This window comes from Etheostoma spectabile, chromosome 14 (assembly GCF_008692095.1).
Source record: "Etheostoma spectabile isolate EspeVRDwgs_2016 chromosome 14, UIUC_Espe_1.0, whole genome shotgun sequence".
NCBI classification, from domain to species: domain Eukaryota; kingdom Metazoa; phylum Chordata; class Actinopteri; order Perciformes; family Percidae; genus Etheostoma; species Etheostoma spectabile.
In genome coordinates, this window is record NC_045746.1 from 9734830 (window position 1) to 9747682 (window position 12853).

Genomic DNA, 12853 nt, shown 5'->3' on the forward strand with positions numbered 1-12853 from the left:
CTAATATGCGCCTGATACAGATTAAATGAATGAATGAATGAATGAATGAAAGAATGAATGAATGCTGTGTCAAAGGGAAGAGACTGAGAGAAACAAGAGGTTCACTGAAGAAAACCTCTTTCTGAAACGAGCTGGAATTTTCACTAAACCTGCTCTCTGAAACTGGCCTAGCTGTGTGTGTTCTTTTTTCTATGTTGTTGTCTTTTGCATAAGTATAACCAACTTTTGTTTTATTGTATAAAGCCAAATCTGTATTATTGATAACTTTAATCATTTTATCTTGTTTTATGGTGACCTCTTACTTGTCAGTGTGCATTGTCCCTGATAAATAAACCTGACATAAATACATTAAAAAAAAGGGATTTAATGACATGATAAAAGACTTCCAAGGAGTTCGTTATAAATCTGGGTATACTTTTAGAAAATGCCTTTTCCAATTGATCTTGCCACCCATCGGCTGGCACGTCTATTATCTATGTACCGTCTCTTCTGTGAACCACTTAAGACCCTGATGTGAGAGCCCTGCACATTAAAATGTGCTTAGAAGGCAAATGCCCAAAGACGGACCACGGCTGGTCGGCTTATTCTTCCTTTGACAATCGATGTCAGCCAGAGCTGCATCGCTGATGGGGGCAGCGGCGGATCGAAAGTGGCACAACTGACACAAACATTCTCCACAAACAAAACACGAGTCTCTCCATGTGTTATTTATTGGTCGTCAATGCCACGCTAGATTCTCAACTGTACTTGGTGTTTAAACAGGTGCAGGACACTAATTTACTGAGATGGACAATTGGCAATGTAAAAAAAAACAATGTAACATTGTACAAATTGCATTAAAAAAAAAAAAAAACGGTTAAAATATTTTTGGGTACATTAAACTAGGTGTGGGTTTCACACACTGATGACAATGGACAACATGGCAGTATCAAAAATACCTTTACATGATTTAAAAAAAAAAAAAAAACACAAAGCAAAAAATAGTAACAATACATGGAATGCAACAGTAAATTCAGTGAAACCCGGAGGTCTTTTTGATCCTGTTGAGCAACAACCTGTCAGGAAATAACAGAGTCCCCCTCACCACGGCCTGCATAAACAGGCATGCACTACCTTCCATTGGCATTACAATATTTATAAAAACGGATGAACAGAATAAATAGTGTGAACACAAAAGGTGCACATCCACAACAACAAAAAAAACATTTAGAGCTAGGAAAGAAATATTTATAGAAAAGTCCTGCCACGTCCCTCTGGAACAAAAGGGAACTTTCCATTTCTTGAAGCTTCGAGAGGAGGACAGAATCAGGTCTGCTGTGGTACACAGTTCATTGAAAGTCTGACAGTCCTGACACCTCCTGGTTTGGCATTTCTCCGCTCCCCAGAGAAAGATTACAAAACATCAACAATAAACAAAACCTGCACGATGTTACGTGGCTGCTTCTCCATCCGAACAGGAAATTAATTTCTTTTGATGAGTATAAATCTGTCCAACACAGTGATGTGGAGTCGTGAGTAGGGATACCAGGGGATGCCACCCACAACCAACGTGATGGAAAGTGGATTTATGATTTGGCTGGACATATTCAAAAGTATCAGACAATGAAAAAGTAAACTAGTCTAAAAAGGATAATTTGGCTGTAATTTTCTATCGGCAATAATAACTTTGTATTATCCAGATCTCAGCAATTTACTTGGTGCTTGTGTTATTCTTACATTCTTACAGGAGTGATGGCCACATTTGCAAGACAATGTCGCATCTACGTCATGCCATTCAAAGAAAAGAACAAACAGCTGTAGCTAGCAAGCAGTGTATGCATACACGTGTATGCAGAGTCTCTCCTTTTTCCTATAGTCCCTTGTACCTTTTGGATTCATAAACCCACAGGATAAACCAGATTTTGCTCAAATTTACACATTTCCAACACACGTTGACTCGTTCTTGCTTCACTTGGCCCTGGCCAGAGCACATTCCCGCCCACTTGTATTAATGACTTTGTATGCAATTGTGCTTTGCGCCACATTTGCTTTGTGTCTAAATGCACCACAATTTATTTGGATATATGTGGAATGAAAATGATCAAAATGATATCCAAAATGTCAACATCATCAGTACAAACATCTTTATGCAGCCTGAACACCAGTCATGATGCTTTAATGATGCTTCAGATAGAAGACTGCACTTATGTTATTTATTTGTATATATATATATATATATTTTTTTTTTTTACAAAGCTCTGACTTTCTCATTGCTCCGTTACCATCAAGGCCACTAATGTATTATGATCCTTTGTTTTTATAAAAGCCAATAGATTGCATCTTCAAGCCTTTGGGATTCATCTTCTTTTAGCAACGTCTGATTGCTTCGACTTTCTTACAATTCCATTCTTCAGTTGTCTGTCCAACAAGTAGTAGACTGACCAGTGTTGGGAGGAAAATATATATATGTAATTTGGTACATTCAGTAATGTTGTAAATTAGCATTTATTTGTCTCCCTTTTGATTGAGACATACATGCATATTGCTTGTAATGCAGCAAGCCATGTTTGAATGGGCGGGTTTTAAGGCAGAGGGTCCATGCAACAATCATCAGCTAATGTGGACAATAGCAGCTGGTCCATGTCTCCTTGAGCATGGATTTCAGTGCATACTGTATATCTCCAGTTTTTCACTGTATACACTCATGTATGTGCATAATATTCTCCACATACAAGAATATATTATTTGTGAAGTCCAGATTCCAAGACAAAAGCATACAGTTGCATGGAGGATAAGTCAGAAGGATAAATCAGTTTGTTTGTAACAAGTGTCCGACGGGTATCACTGCAGACACCAACACCACCGAGTGTCTGTGTATGTTGTTGCCTTATTCATGTGTGTGTATGTGTCTTTATGTGTACTGGGGAGTGAAGGTCAGCAGCCTGCGTCATCTCAAGGTGCCTCGGTACTCGTGTCTTGTTATATATGTCCACAGCACCTTCCTCACTGGTGTCCTCAGAGAGCTTGCGGAGGCTTTCAGAGGGCTTTGGCACTGGTGGTGTGGGAGACGGTGTGGGACACTGGTTTCTGTGGGTAGCGGCTGTAGTAGTAAACCTGGAACAGGATGGTGAAGTCCACCAAGACCTGGAGCAGGCCACACGTCCAGAACTGCACCGGAGCCTTGGTGAGCAGAAAGTAGCCCGTTTTAAAGGTGTCGCCGCTGGTCCACATCAGCACCATCTTGATACTGGGGGGAAAGAGTAAGTAAGGGATAATGAATAAACTCATCATGAACATTTATCTCAAACTCATTACCGTGAAATGTTATTTCATCATTCATAATTTTCATTACAGTTGGAGTTCCCCTTTTTAATGTCATTTATATGTTTTCCATTTCGAAATGCCCATTTTTAAACATGTTTCAACTGCTCTTGGGACCCTGGGCAGCGCGGCGCAAAGCCCGACCCAAGTGTCTTTGCTGGTTTAAGACAGACGCGGTTGTCAATTTTCAGGGTGGTGTGTTCAGGTGCATTCTGGGCGTTTTGCTATCTTGAGGCAGCAGGAAGTAATCGTGTCATTGACCAACAAAAACCTGGTGTAAAGTCAATAACGCAACATTTCATCGTTTTTTAACAGAGTATTAGTAAAAGGTGTCTATGCTCGTGCACAGCGTGCGCACACTCTGCTTGTTACACACACAGAGGGAAGCACAGCACACACACACACACACACACACACACACACACACACACACACACACACACGCAAAAGATTACAAATAAAAATATGAGTGCAAATCCTCCATCATAATAGCAATGCTCCAAGGTCCAAACACGCCTGGCTGTTAAAGGGAATGGAAAATACCTTCTTTTTTTTATCAATGTTTTTAACTTTTTCTTACGTTTGTGTCCCATTTTTCAACACTTTTGATGCTTTTTTTTCAACGTTTGTCACTTTGTTTTGAGGTTTTCAACACTACGTAACATCAACTTATTAACTGGTTTTGCAGTTATTTTGGGAACTTATGTTCAATAAACTTCATTTTTAGGAAATTATACCTAATGTTTGAGTTATAAAAGCAAAAATTGGGAATTATTTAGACTAAAATTAAAGGAATGTATGTTGATGGATAATCACAGAATGGAATATGTCAACTTTTACTCAATACTATTTCAAAAACCCTTCAATTTGTTTTTCAAATGCCATGAAATTAAATACGACACGCCAACATTAATGAAAGTAGAGATTTGTACTTGCCAAAGAGCATTGTGTAGAATCAATTATGTTATTTTGGGTGAATAAAAAAAACATTGATATGGGAAAACGGGTCAATTTGACCCGAGGACAACATTAGGTTTAAGCATAAGCGTTGTCCTTCATGCTCTTTAAAAACAGACAAAGACACAATACACAACTGCACTGAAGAAATGAGGGTACACTCCTCTAAAAGTCCTTGGTTATTATAACAGACTCAACACACCTCTCCACTTCTGCAGAGCTGGGTTTTTTTATTAACTTTTTTATGCGTGAGGCAGGGATAAGTGTAGGCAATGATGGCAGGGAAAAGGACTGAGCAAGCACTGCGTCTCCAATGCACCTGTGTGCGTGTGAACACACACAGCAATCCTCAGATGTGCTTCCTAAAGCGACCGGCCTTCAACAATACCACCATGCCGAGACATTTGGAAGCCGTTCACTCAAGCGTGCCTGTTTGGTCGGTCAGCACAATTTGATAAAGCATTGTGGGAGTTTTTTTTGGCAGTGAGGAAAGTGCTACTTAAATTTAAAGGGTTGGTTTATGCCCCAGCGCCCTCTAGCCATGCAGAGGTAGCGAATAATCAGCAACATTTCTTTCTTTTTTTAAGAATCAACGTTCCTGTTGCTCCATTTCTCCGGGACTCTTCTACAAAATAATACTTTTATATTAAGACATTTTTTATGTCATTTTCCAATGCTGTGTGCTCCCAAGATGACATTTAGTTCATCTCTATATCGCAGTGAGGTTTAGATAGAAATCCTAGAGATGGATATCTGAAATTGCAAGTCACACCACTGCCCCTAAAGTCAGGGTTATAATGGTTTTTCCAGTTGGTGAGGCAGAACTTGACTGGCCTTTAGAGAGTCCTGACCTCAGCCCATGAGTGAATAGAATAGGAAATCGTCACAGCGTGCGAGTGGCCGTGTTCATGATGTTTCCATCACGCGGGCTGGTGAAAAATCGGAAGAAAACACACATCCGAGGGTCAAGAAGCATGGTGATTTACACCGAGTAAAATGAAAAAAAGGGAAAGAGGCAAGAGACTTGTTCATTTACTTGCGGTATTAGCCGCGTCATGTCCTGCCTCCTGCATGCTTTAACCAGATATCACCCCTCGTCTTAACCACACAAAGTCATTTTAGTAGGTAAGAACGTGTTGACACGGACAATCTCCTGTTGTGTGCTACATGTGTGAAGAACGAGTTATTATGAGAAAAAGGCCTAATGCTCTTGTAGCTGAATCAACCATGTCGCAGGACAAAATATTGGCCGATTTATTTCCTTTTTGATACAACCAATTGGAGCAAATCCTTGCAGCCAGGGTCCAAAAATCTTGAAGAAGGCCTTTCCAGACAAGTGGAGACTGCTGTTGATTAATGCTCAAGCTTTTGAATTGAGATGTTCAATATCACATATGGATGGTATTTGTTTGTAATTTGGGTGAACTAACACTCAAAGCACAATAACGAAAAACGAATAAAAAAAGTAATGAAAGGACCTATCTAGAGTGTCTTGCCCTTTTTTTAAATCAATGACTGTGACTCAATGACTATCGACCGGAGGCTGATCCTCACGACGTATTTCCCCACATCATGATATGTTTTCAATTTAATAATCCACCGATGTAACAATGATAAATCAAAGCTGTAATTCTCATAATAGGGTCATAAGCATTAATCCATGGCGGTGGCCTAGTGTTTGTGTAATTCACGGAACATCAAATCGGCACAGAACAAAGCTTTGATTCCTGATAGCGGTATGGCGATAAAGCAAACAGGATGAGTCTTTGTTAGCAGATTCCCGGCCTTTCTATAAGCCTCTTAACAGATGTAGAGGATGGATGAGAGGTAATCCAGTGTCTCCCACCCCAGTCGGGGCAAAGCTGTGCAGCCAAGTCTCATTTTGCATTATTTACGCCTCCAGTTCCACCCTTTTCATTTGTAAGGTAAGTTTGTGCAAACCTTGCCATTTTCCTCATACTAGTGTCCTATTTTTTTGCCAGCTCTTTCCATACAGCATCTCGAAATGTCCCTCCTACCTTCAAATTGCACATACTGTTTTACTTATTTCATAAGTCGACTCTCTACAGCATTTCTCTCTTTCTCCTCGTCCATTCATTGTCCCACCATCCCCTCTGCCTTTCTATACCTGTTTGCATTCCCTGCCTACCGTCCTCAAACTCTTTTTTTCTCAGGAGCTTGTTAGCTCTGCCAAAAGAGATCCTACCACTTCTCGGCATCTACAATTTCGTCTTTTACCCTCTCAGTGTGTGATCAGTCTAAGGAGTCACAAGTTCATTTTGTTTTAAGCCTGTTTTTTCACAAGCCAAAATTAGCAACGTGAATTACTGAGGCACCTTACCAACCAAGCTAGCTAGCCTTAGCTGGTAACTTAGGGTTTAGCTCAGTGTTTTCCCATAGCTCCACCCTGTCATCCAAATATGGTTACTTCGATGGCCCAAATGCCATACTCACGCAATGGCTCACACAGTCACTGCGTGATATCTCGGCCTAGGAAATTGTCTAGTCTATTGCTATTTGTACTCGATGTGAATACGCAGGCCACAAGAAGTAATTAGGTTGTTGTTGTTTTTTTTGGTTGGCTCACTTTTACTCACAACATGCTAACTGGCAACATAGGATTCCATTCACTACGCTAAGCTGAGGCAAAAAATGCGTTGGCCCAACTATCTACAGCTAGGGGAGACCGGGATAATCCCTATTTCAACAAGCGCTGGCGTGTCCCTTTAAAGGAAAACTATCAATGTGAAAATATTTTCAGATATGTGAGATTTTACCCCCGCGGTGCCTGCAGCATTATCCCAAGTCGACAAAGCAGTGTAGTTGCAACTGCATTGAGTTTCCTAAAACAAGTAACTTTATTTAAGTTTTGTGAGAGTAGATGCCACATTATTGAAATTTGTTTTGCAGTAATTTGTGATCTTTACCTATATCATCCGGTATCGTCTCGCCTTGACTAAACTATGTGTAATTTGTTTTGACAGCGAATAGCAAAAAAAATGCAGTGCTACTCCCCTCACAAAATAAGACTTTACTTCCATTGCCACGTCTCAACACGATTTTCACCCTGTAGGAGCAGAAAAAAATAGATTCATTTTTCATGTATCCTGATGAAGAGGAAGCATCCCTCTGAGTGATGTGAGCAGATGGATGGAGGAAGGTTTGGACAGATGATCTAAAGGCTGTCCAGCTGGAGGGAGCCGGAGCTGCACACAGCAGCCCCATGAACCCGGACACATGGGTGATGCCGCCGAGCATCAGTGGTCAACACAGATCTCTCCCAGCACGTGGCTGTGTGTGTCTGTGTGCATGGACAGCCGCCTGCAGGCTAAATAAGGCTCTGGCCATCTTATCTAGCATACTGGGAAGCAGCTCAGCCCAGACTAAGACCACAAGCCTTATAAGGCTGCAGTTGTCTGTCTGAATGTCCCAGCTCCCTGTTTTGTGTTTGTCTGTGTGTGTTGCATTTGATTTGTTTTATGGCAGGCTGGTCCGTATCAGCATACCTCTGGCTCTCTAAGTTGGGGACCGTTTAATAATAGAAGCGGCCTGAAAACTATTAACACAAACACCTTTCAGCTGGCCTACTGTCCCATTTAAAATGTCTATCTTCCAGTACAGTAGCTCTGGCTGAGAAATTTGCACTTGGTTCCAAATCCAGTTTTAACTATAGTTTAAGATTAAAGAAAATGTCTAAATGATGTTGATTTACAGAAAAAACAAATACAAATAATAATACACATTTTAAATTGGGAGTATGGCATTTCAACCTGCCAGTTTAAATTATTTCTTTGCTGCATATCAGCGTTTTCAATTCATTGAATCCTAATCTTTGTCTTTTTTAAGGTTTAATTTCTCTAAGAGGTTTTGTAGAAGAGTGCCTTGGATTTGCTTTTTTCTATGCTGTATGGGAGCTGTTTGGGCTAAATAACTGCCTCAGTGCTGCTTGATATCCAAAAAAGGCAGGGCCTTGGACTAGATGCATCCCCCCCACCGGGGACCCATTATGGTAACAGAGCAGTTAGTGGTGTCAAACAGCATCAGTGATGTTGCCAGAGAACCTGGGGGTCAATTAATTAGTAGTGTGCCCTCAAGGGACTAAAGCCTCCAATGCAGGACTCATCCCCCTCCCCCCCGAACTCTATCCATATTTCATTATTAAAAACTGCTTTGCACAGCCTGTTTGACAGTGTGTAAAAGGTAATGCTACTGTGTATACATACTGAGGATATCCAATTTGACTCCTTCTACTGGCAACATTTCCCCTGCTCTGACTCCATCTCCTGGGGAGGGTGTATATACATTAAGGTGGTAAAGATTCCTACTGCAAGTACTGGTAGTATTTTGACACTTTTTACAATGTTGCAGCAGGGTGATCCTGGCTGGCCCATTAACTAGGAGGATGTTTTCCACACTTTCATGCTGCATGGGATCTTATTTATTTGGAAGGGGTACTTCTCCTGTCTGTGTGCTTACACACACACACACACACACACACACACACACACACACACACACACACACACACACACACACACACACACACACACACACACACACACACACACACACACACACACACACACACACACACACACACACACACACACACACACACACACACACACACACACACACACACACACACACACACACACAGTTAAAATTTAAAAAAACAACAACTACAATTTACATTAATCAACCATCAAAAACGTGCTTTACATTCACATTTCAGGACAGGATAAATCAAGCATGCACCAGTTTAAGGGTCATTATACACATAACAAAACACATTTGGTTTTATCATTTTAAACTGCAAAAACAAAAGCATAACGTTAGAAAAACTACAAGATGCCGGTAAGACTTGAAGTAGTGTGCCCTACGAACGGGTTAGTCTACGGTTAGTGTGACAGACACAGTCACAGACACACACACACATACACATACACCGAATGGAGTGCTGAGGTAAAGTAACCTAGCAACAGCCTGATAGAACCAACAGGTTGTGCACAGAGGGAGGAGAGGACACAAACAAAAAGGAAGTGGAAATGACAACGTCCTCGGCTCCTGTGGCAGCTTTTCTGCACCGATCCTGATCCTGGCAGAATATGTTGCAGGGTAAGACAAGAAATGACTTGACACCTCATGTTTCATACTGCCTGGGCATTTCAGTATTTTACAATTAATTTAAATGTGCAAAACCCTCACAATACTATATTCCTTATTTTTGGCCTTAAAATCTTGCATAGCTTATAAAATGAAAATGTATATAACACATTAGGTAAGAATACATTCCGCAGTACCTTTATCAGAGTATCACAGCATTGTATATGTGTAGCACTAAATTTGAATCATTATTACATTAAAAAAAAAAAAAAAAAATGTCTCTTTAATATCTTTCCTTTGAATCCATTTTTCAGACTACTTATGGTCTGCATTTTTTTATGAAATGGCCATTCAATATATTTAAAGAATGACGTACTTTATCGGTCCCTCTTGGGGAAATTTAGTGTTTATTTACATTATGCGCTGGATATAGATTGTATCAGAGCTGTATTAATTAGGGCAAACTAAACCTCCTGCTTCACATTTAAAGTATCCACCTTTTTGGAATGGTTTGACAGCAGATTATTTGCATTTTTTAAAACAAGCAGGGGCAACTGTAAACTATAAACCGATACACCAGTTACTCTTCGGTTTAATTTCTGACAATTGGCTGCTAAAGAGTGCTTGCTGTTGTATTAAGCCGCACTTGCTGTTGCCACGGAAACCATGGGCATCACCCAGTAGACCAACAAAGTTTAAGGAAATCATTTTGAAAGTCAGTTTGGCTGAGTTTTTGAAAGGTGAGCCAGAGCTAAAGGGGAAGTAATTCATACAGAAATACTGTGCATGACTAAAAACTGCTTTGTATTCCTGCATCAATGTGTTGTTGTGCAGTTTATCGCCAAGGGCAACTGGTAAATACATCCTGCTGTGGGGTTTGACAGCAGAATATGGTTGGGCTCTTTCTAAAACTTTAATGGCAATCATTAGGTATTGTTGTCAGGACTTCAAGAATCGGACAGAAGGAAATCCATTATGTAAGTAATCAATTGTATTTATAGATACCCTTATGGCCACCCTGACTGACAGCATGTGTGGCCAACTATGGCCTGGGGCTTTGTTGAAATGCGTGCTACGAAACCAGAGAAAACAACTGATTAAAAGACGTCACTAAAAGTTGGGACCACCAAAAGGTCACATACACAAGCTGATCACAAAACCGCGTGGACTCCTCCTTTGAGCACGTACCGTAGACGGCTTGTTAAACAATGAGAGTGGGCAAAGTGTCGGGGGGGATAGGATGTACACACACAAACAAAAATAAAAAAATAAAAAATAAATAAGGCATGGGCCAGAGAGGGTATGGAAAGCACAGCGTGGGAGCTGTCATGGCCAGTTAAGTGGACAGGCAGCCCTGCTGGAGCTCTGTTATCTGTCTGCTGCAGAAAGCCAACCAGTGCAGAGAGACAGGGACACACTCGGCTCTGAGGCAGGACACACACACCACAAGAAAGCTCTTATCTTTTTTTTTTTAAATTACTTTTTTACAGCTTCAACATTTCTCCTTATCATATTTCCTTTTATCTGTATCTTGTGGCGCTCTTACGTCCTTTGTAAATCCATTTATTTAATCATTGCTTTTTATTAACTGTTTAAAAATGCCACACACTCAAAGTTTTCCGGGGCTGGGCAACGGCTAGTAGATTAGATTTTGAAAGTGTGCATGCTTTCAAAAATCTATTTCATGTCAAGGCTTTTAATTACAGCCTGAGACTGGAAGACATCGACATTAATGAGCCAAAATGATACATTAGCAGTAGATACAGCAAGACAGGATTCCTCATCACCATTTTGATTTTCAGAGGGTCGATTGTCATGTTTAGCATAATAAATAGTTGTCAGGAGCACAGTCCTTACTTCCTGTTTGACAGGTGCCAGAAATACTTAATAAGCATGTGTCAGTGTTAATGATAATATTCGAGACAATATAATCTGGGGCCATTACTCACAATTGCGTGCTGCAATACATCACAACCTTGGTGCTGCCCGTGATGGAACTGGCACTCATAAATAAAACAACGATCAGCAGGATGAAGACATTATCATCAATGAACAAGCTTTTGTTTTGATTTCCATCTGAGTGACTGTTTGCAAATTATACTCAAGGCCCCAAATAGTGGAGGAAAAAGAAAGTGTGACAGGCAGGTACTTATCTGCACTTGCGGAGATCTTTAGGAACAACAATGCACGTCACTCAGTCTTATTGGTTAAGTAGGCTTACATAGTACACAGTTCCATCACATTGTTGGGCCAAGCAAATAAATCCCTGGTCTTACTTTTCACCATTGTTGCTCTTTCTCCAAGGTATTTTCAACTTATAAATCCATGAATTTCAAATCCCAGAGTAACCTCAGACAATCTGCTTCCTGTTTACATGGGGCACGTGCACGCCCAACGCAATGTATGCAAATACTCATGTGATGATATGCGTTGTCAGGTGTGTTAATATGGACGGCGATTAGGGGCCCCATCTTCACCTATCACCCGGCGCAGCGCGGTGCAAAGCCTGACTCAAGTGTCTTTACTAATGTAAGACTAATTATTACTAATTAATTTAAATAGCAAATGCACCTGCGCCCATCTTTGCGCCCATGGGCATGCTGGTCTAACAGGGAGGTGTGTTCAGGTGCATTCTGGGCGTGCTGGTTTTACAGGGAGGTGTGTTTAGGTGTGTTCTGGGCATATTGCTATCTTGAGGCAGCAGAAAGTGGGCGCGCCATAGACCAACAAAAACCTGGTCTAAAGTCAATAATGCATTTCATTGTTTTCATAACAAATGTGCCTAGGCTCGTGCACAGCGCGCAAACTCTGCTTGACACACACACGCACACAGGACTACAAATTAATATATGATGTTGCAAATCCGCCATCATAATAGCAATGCACCAAGGTACAAACGCACCTGGCTATTAAAGGGATATGTGAAAAATCAAATATTTTAATAATTATAATTTTTTACCAAATACCTCGATATTGATACCGCAACAATATTGTAGTGTTGAATATTGGTGCATTCACAAAATATTTACACAATGAGATTTTAGATAAATAATCATCAGTAATGTGGATATAAAGACTAAGTTGGTAAAGGATAATAATAGAACAGCTACAACAGTCTAGTAAGATCAGGAAATGAAATCACTTTACTTCAATGTGGCCTTTAAAACCAGGAAAAGACAACACTTATGCCATATTACAATATCCAAAATCTAAGACGATATCTAGTCTCATTTCACGATATCGATATAATATCAATATATTGCCCAGCTCTACCCAGAACACACCTATGATTTATTATGACACTAAGTACAACCTTTGTAAACCACGCACAGTCAAACTAGCAAAAGTGGATTTGGACACGCCCCAAAAGCAATACCAGGCACTTAGATCGTTAAAAGAGGGCCCTCGTTCTGCTATGGAGCTAAAGGTTTTGTATGGACAGAGATCGGTTTTGTCTGAAAACTCTGCTCAAAAGATTAAAATGTAGTTG

At 40.5% G+C, this 12853-nt stretch overlaps 1 protein-coding gene across 2 annotated transcripts in view; it reads right to left on the minus strand.

Moving 5' to 3' along the window:
* Positions 1-870: 870 nt before the first annotated feature.
* slc66a2 (solute carrier family 66 member 2) overlaps positions 871-12853 on the minus strand; it is a 30149-nt gene continuing 18166 nt past the window's right edge. For both annotated transcript variants that reach the window (XM_032535578.1, XM_032535579.1), the window contains one exon: positions 871-3226. In XM_032535578.1, the coding sequence (XP_032391469.1) occupies positions 3016-3226 (211 nt within the window). In that variant the 3' untranslated portion in view covers positions 871-3015. The remainder of the gene's footprint in view (positions 3227-12853) is intronic.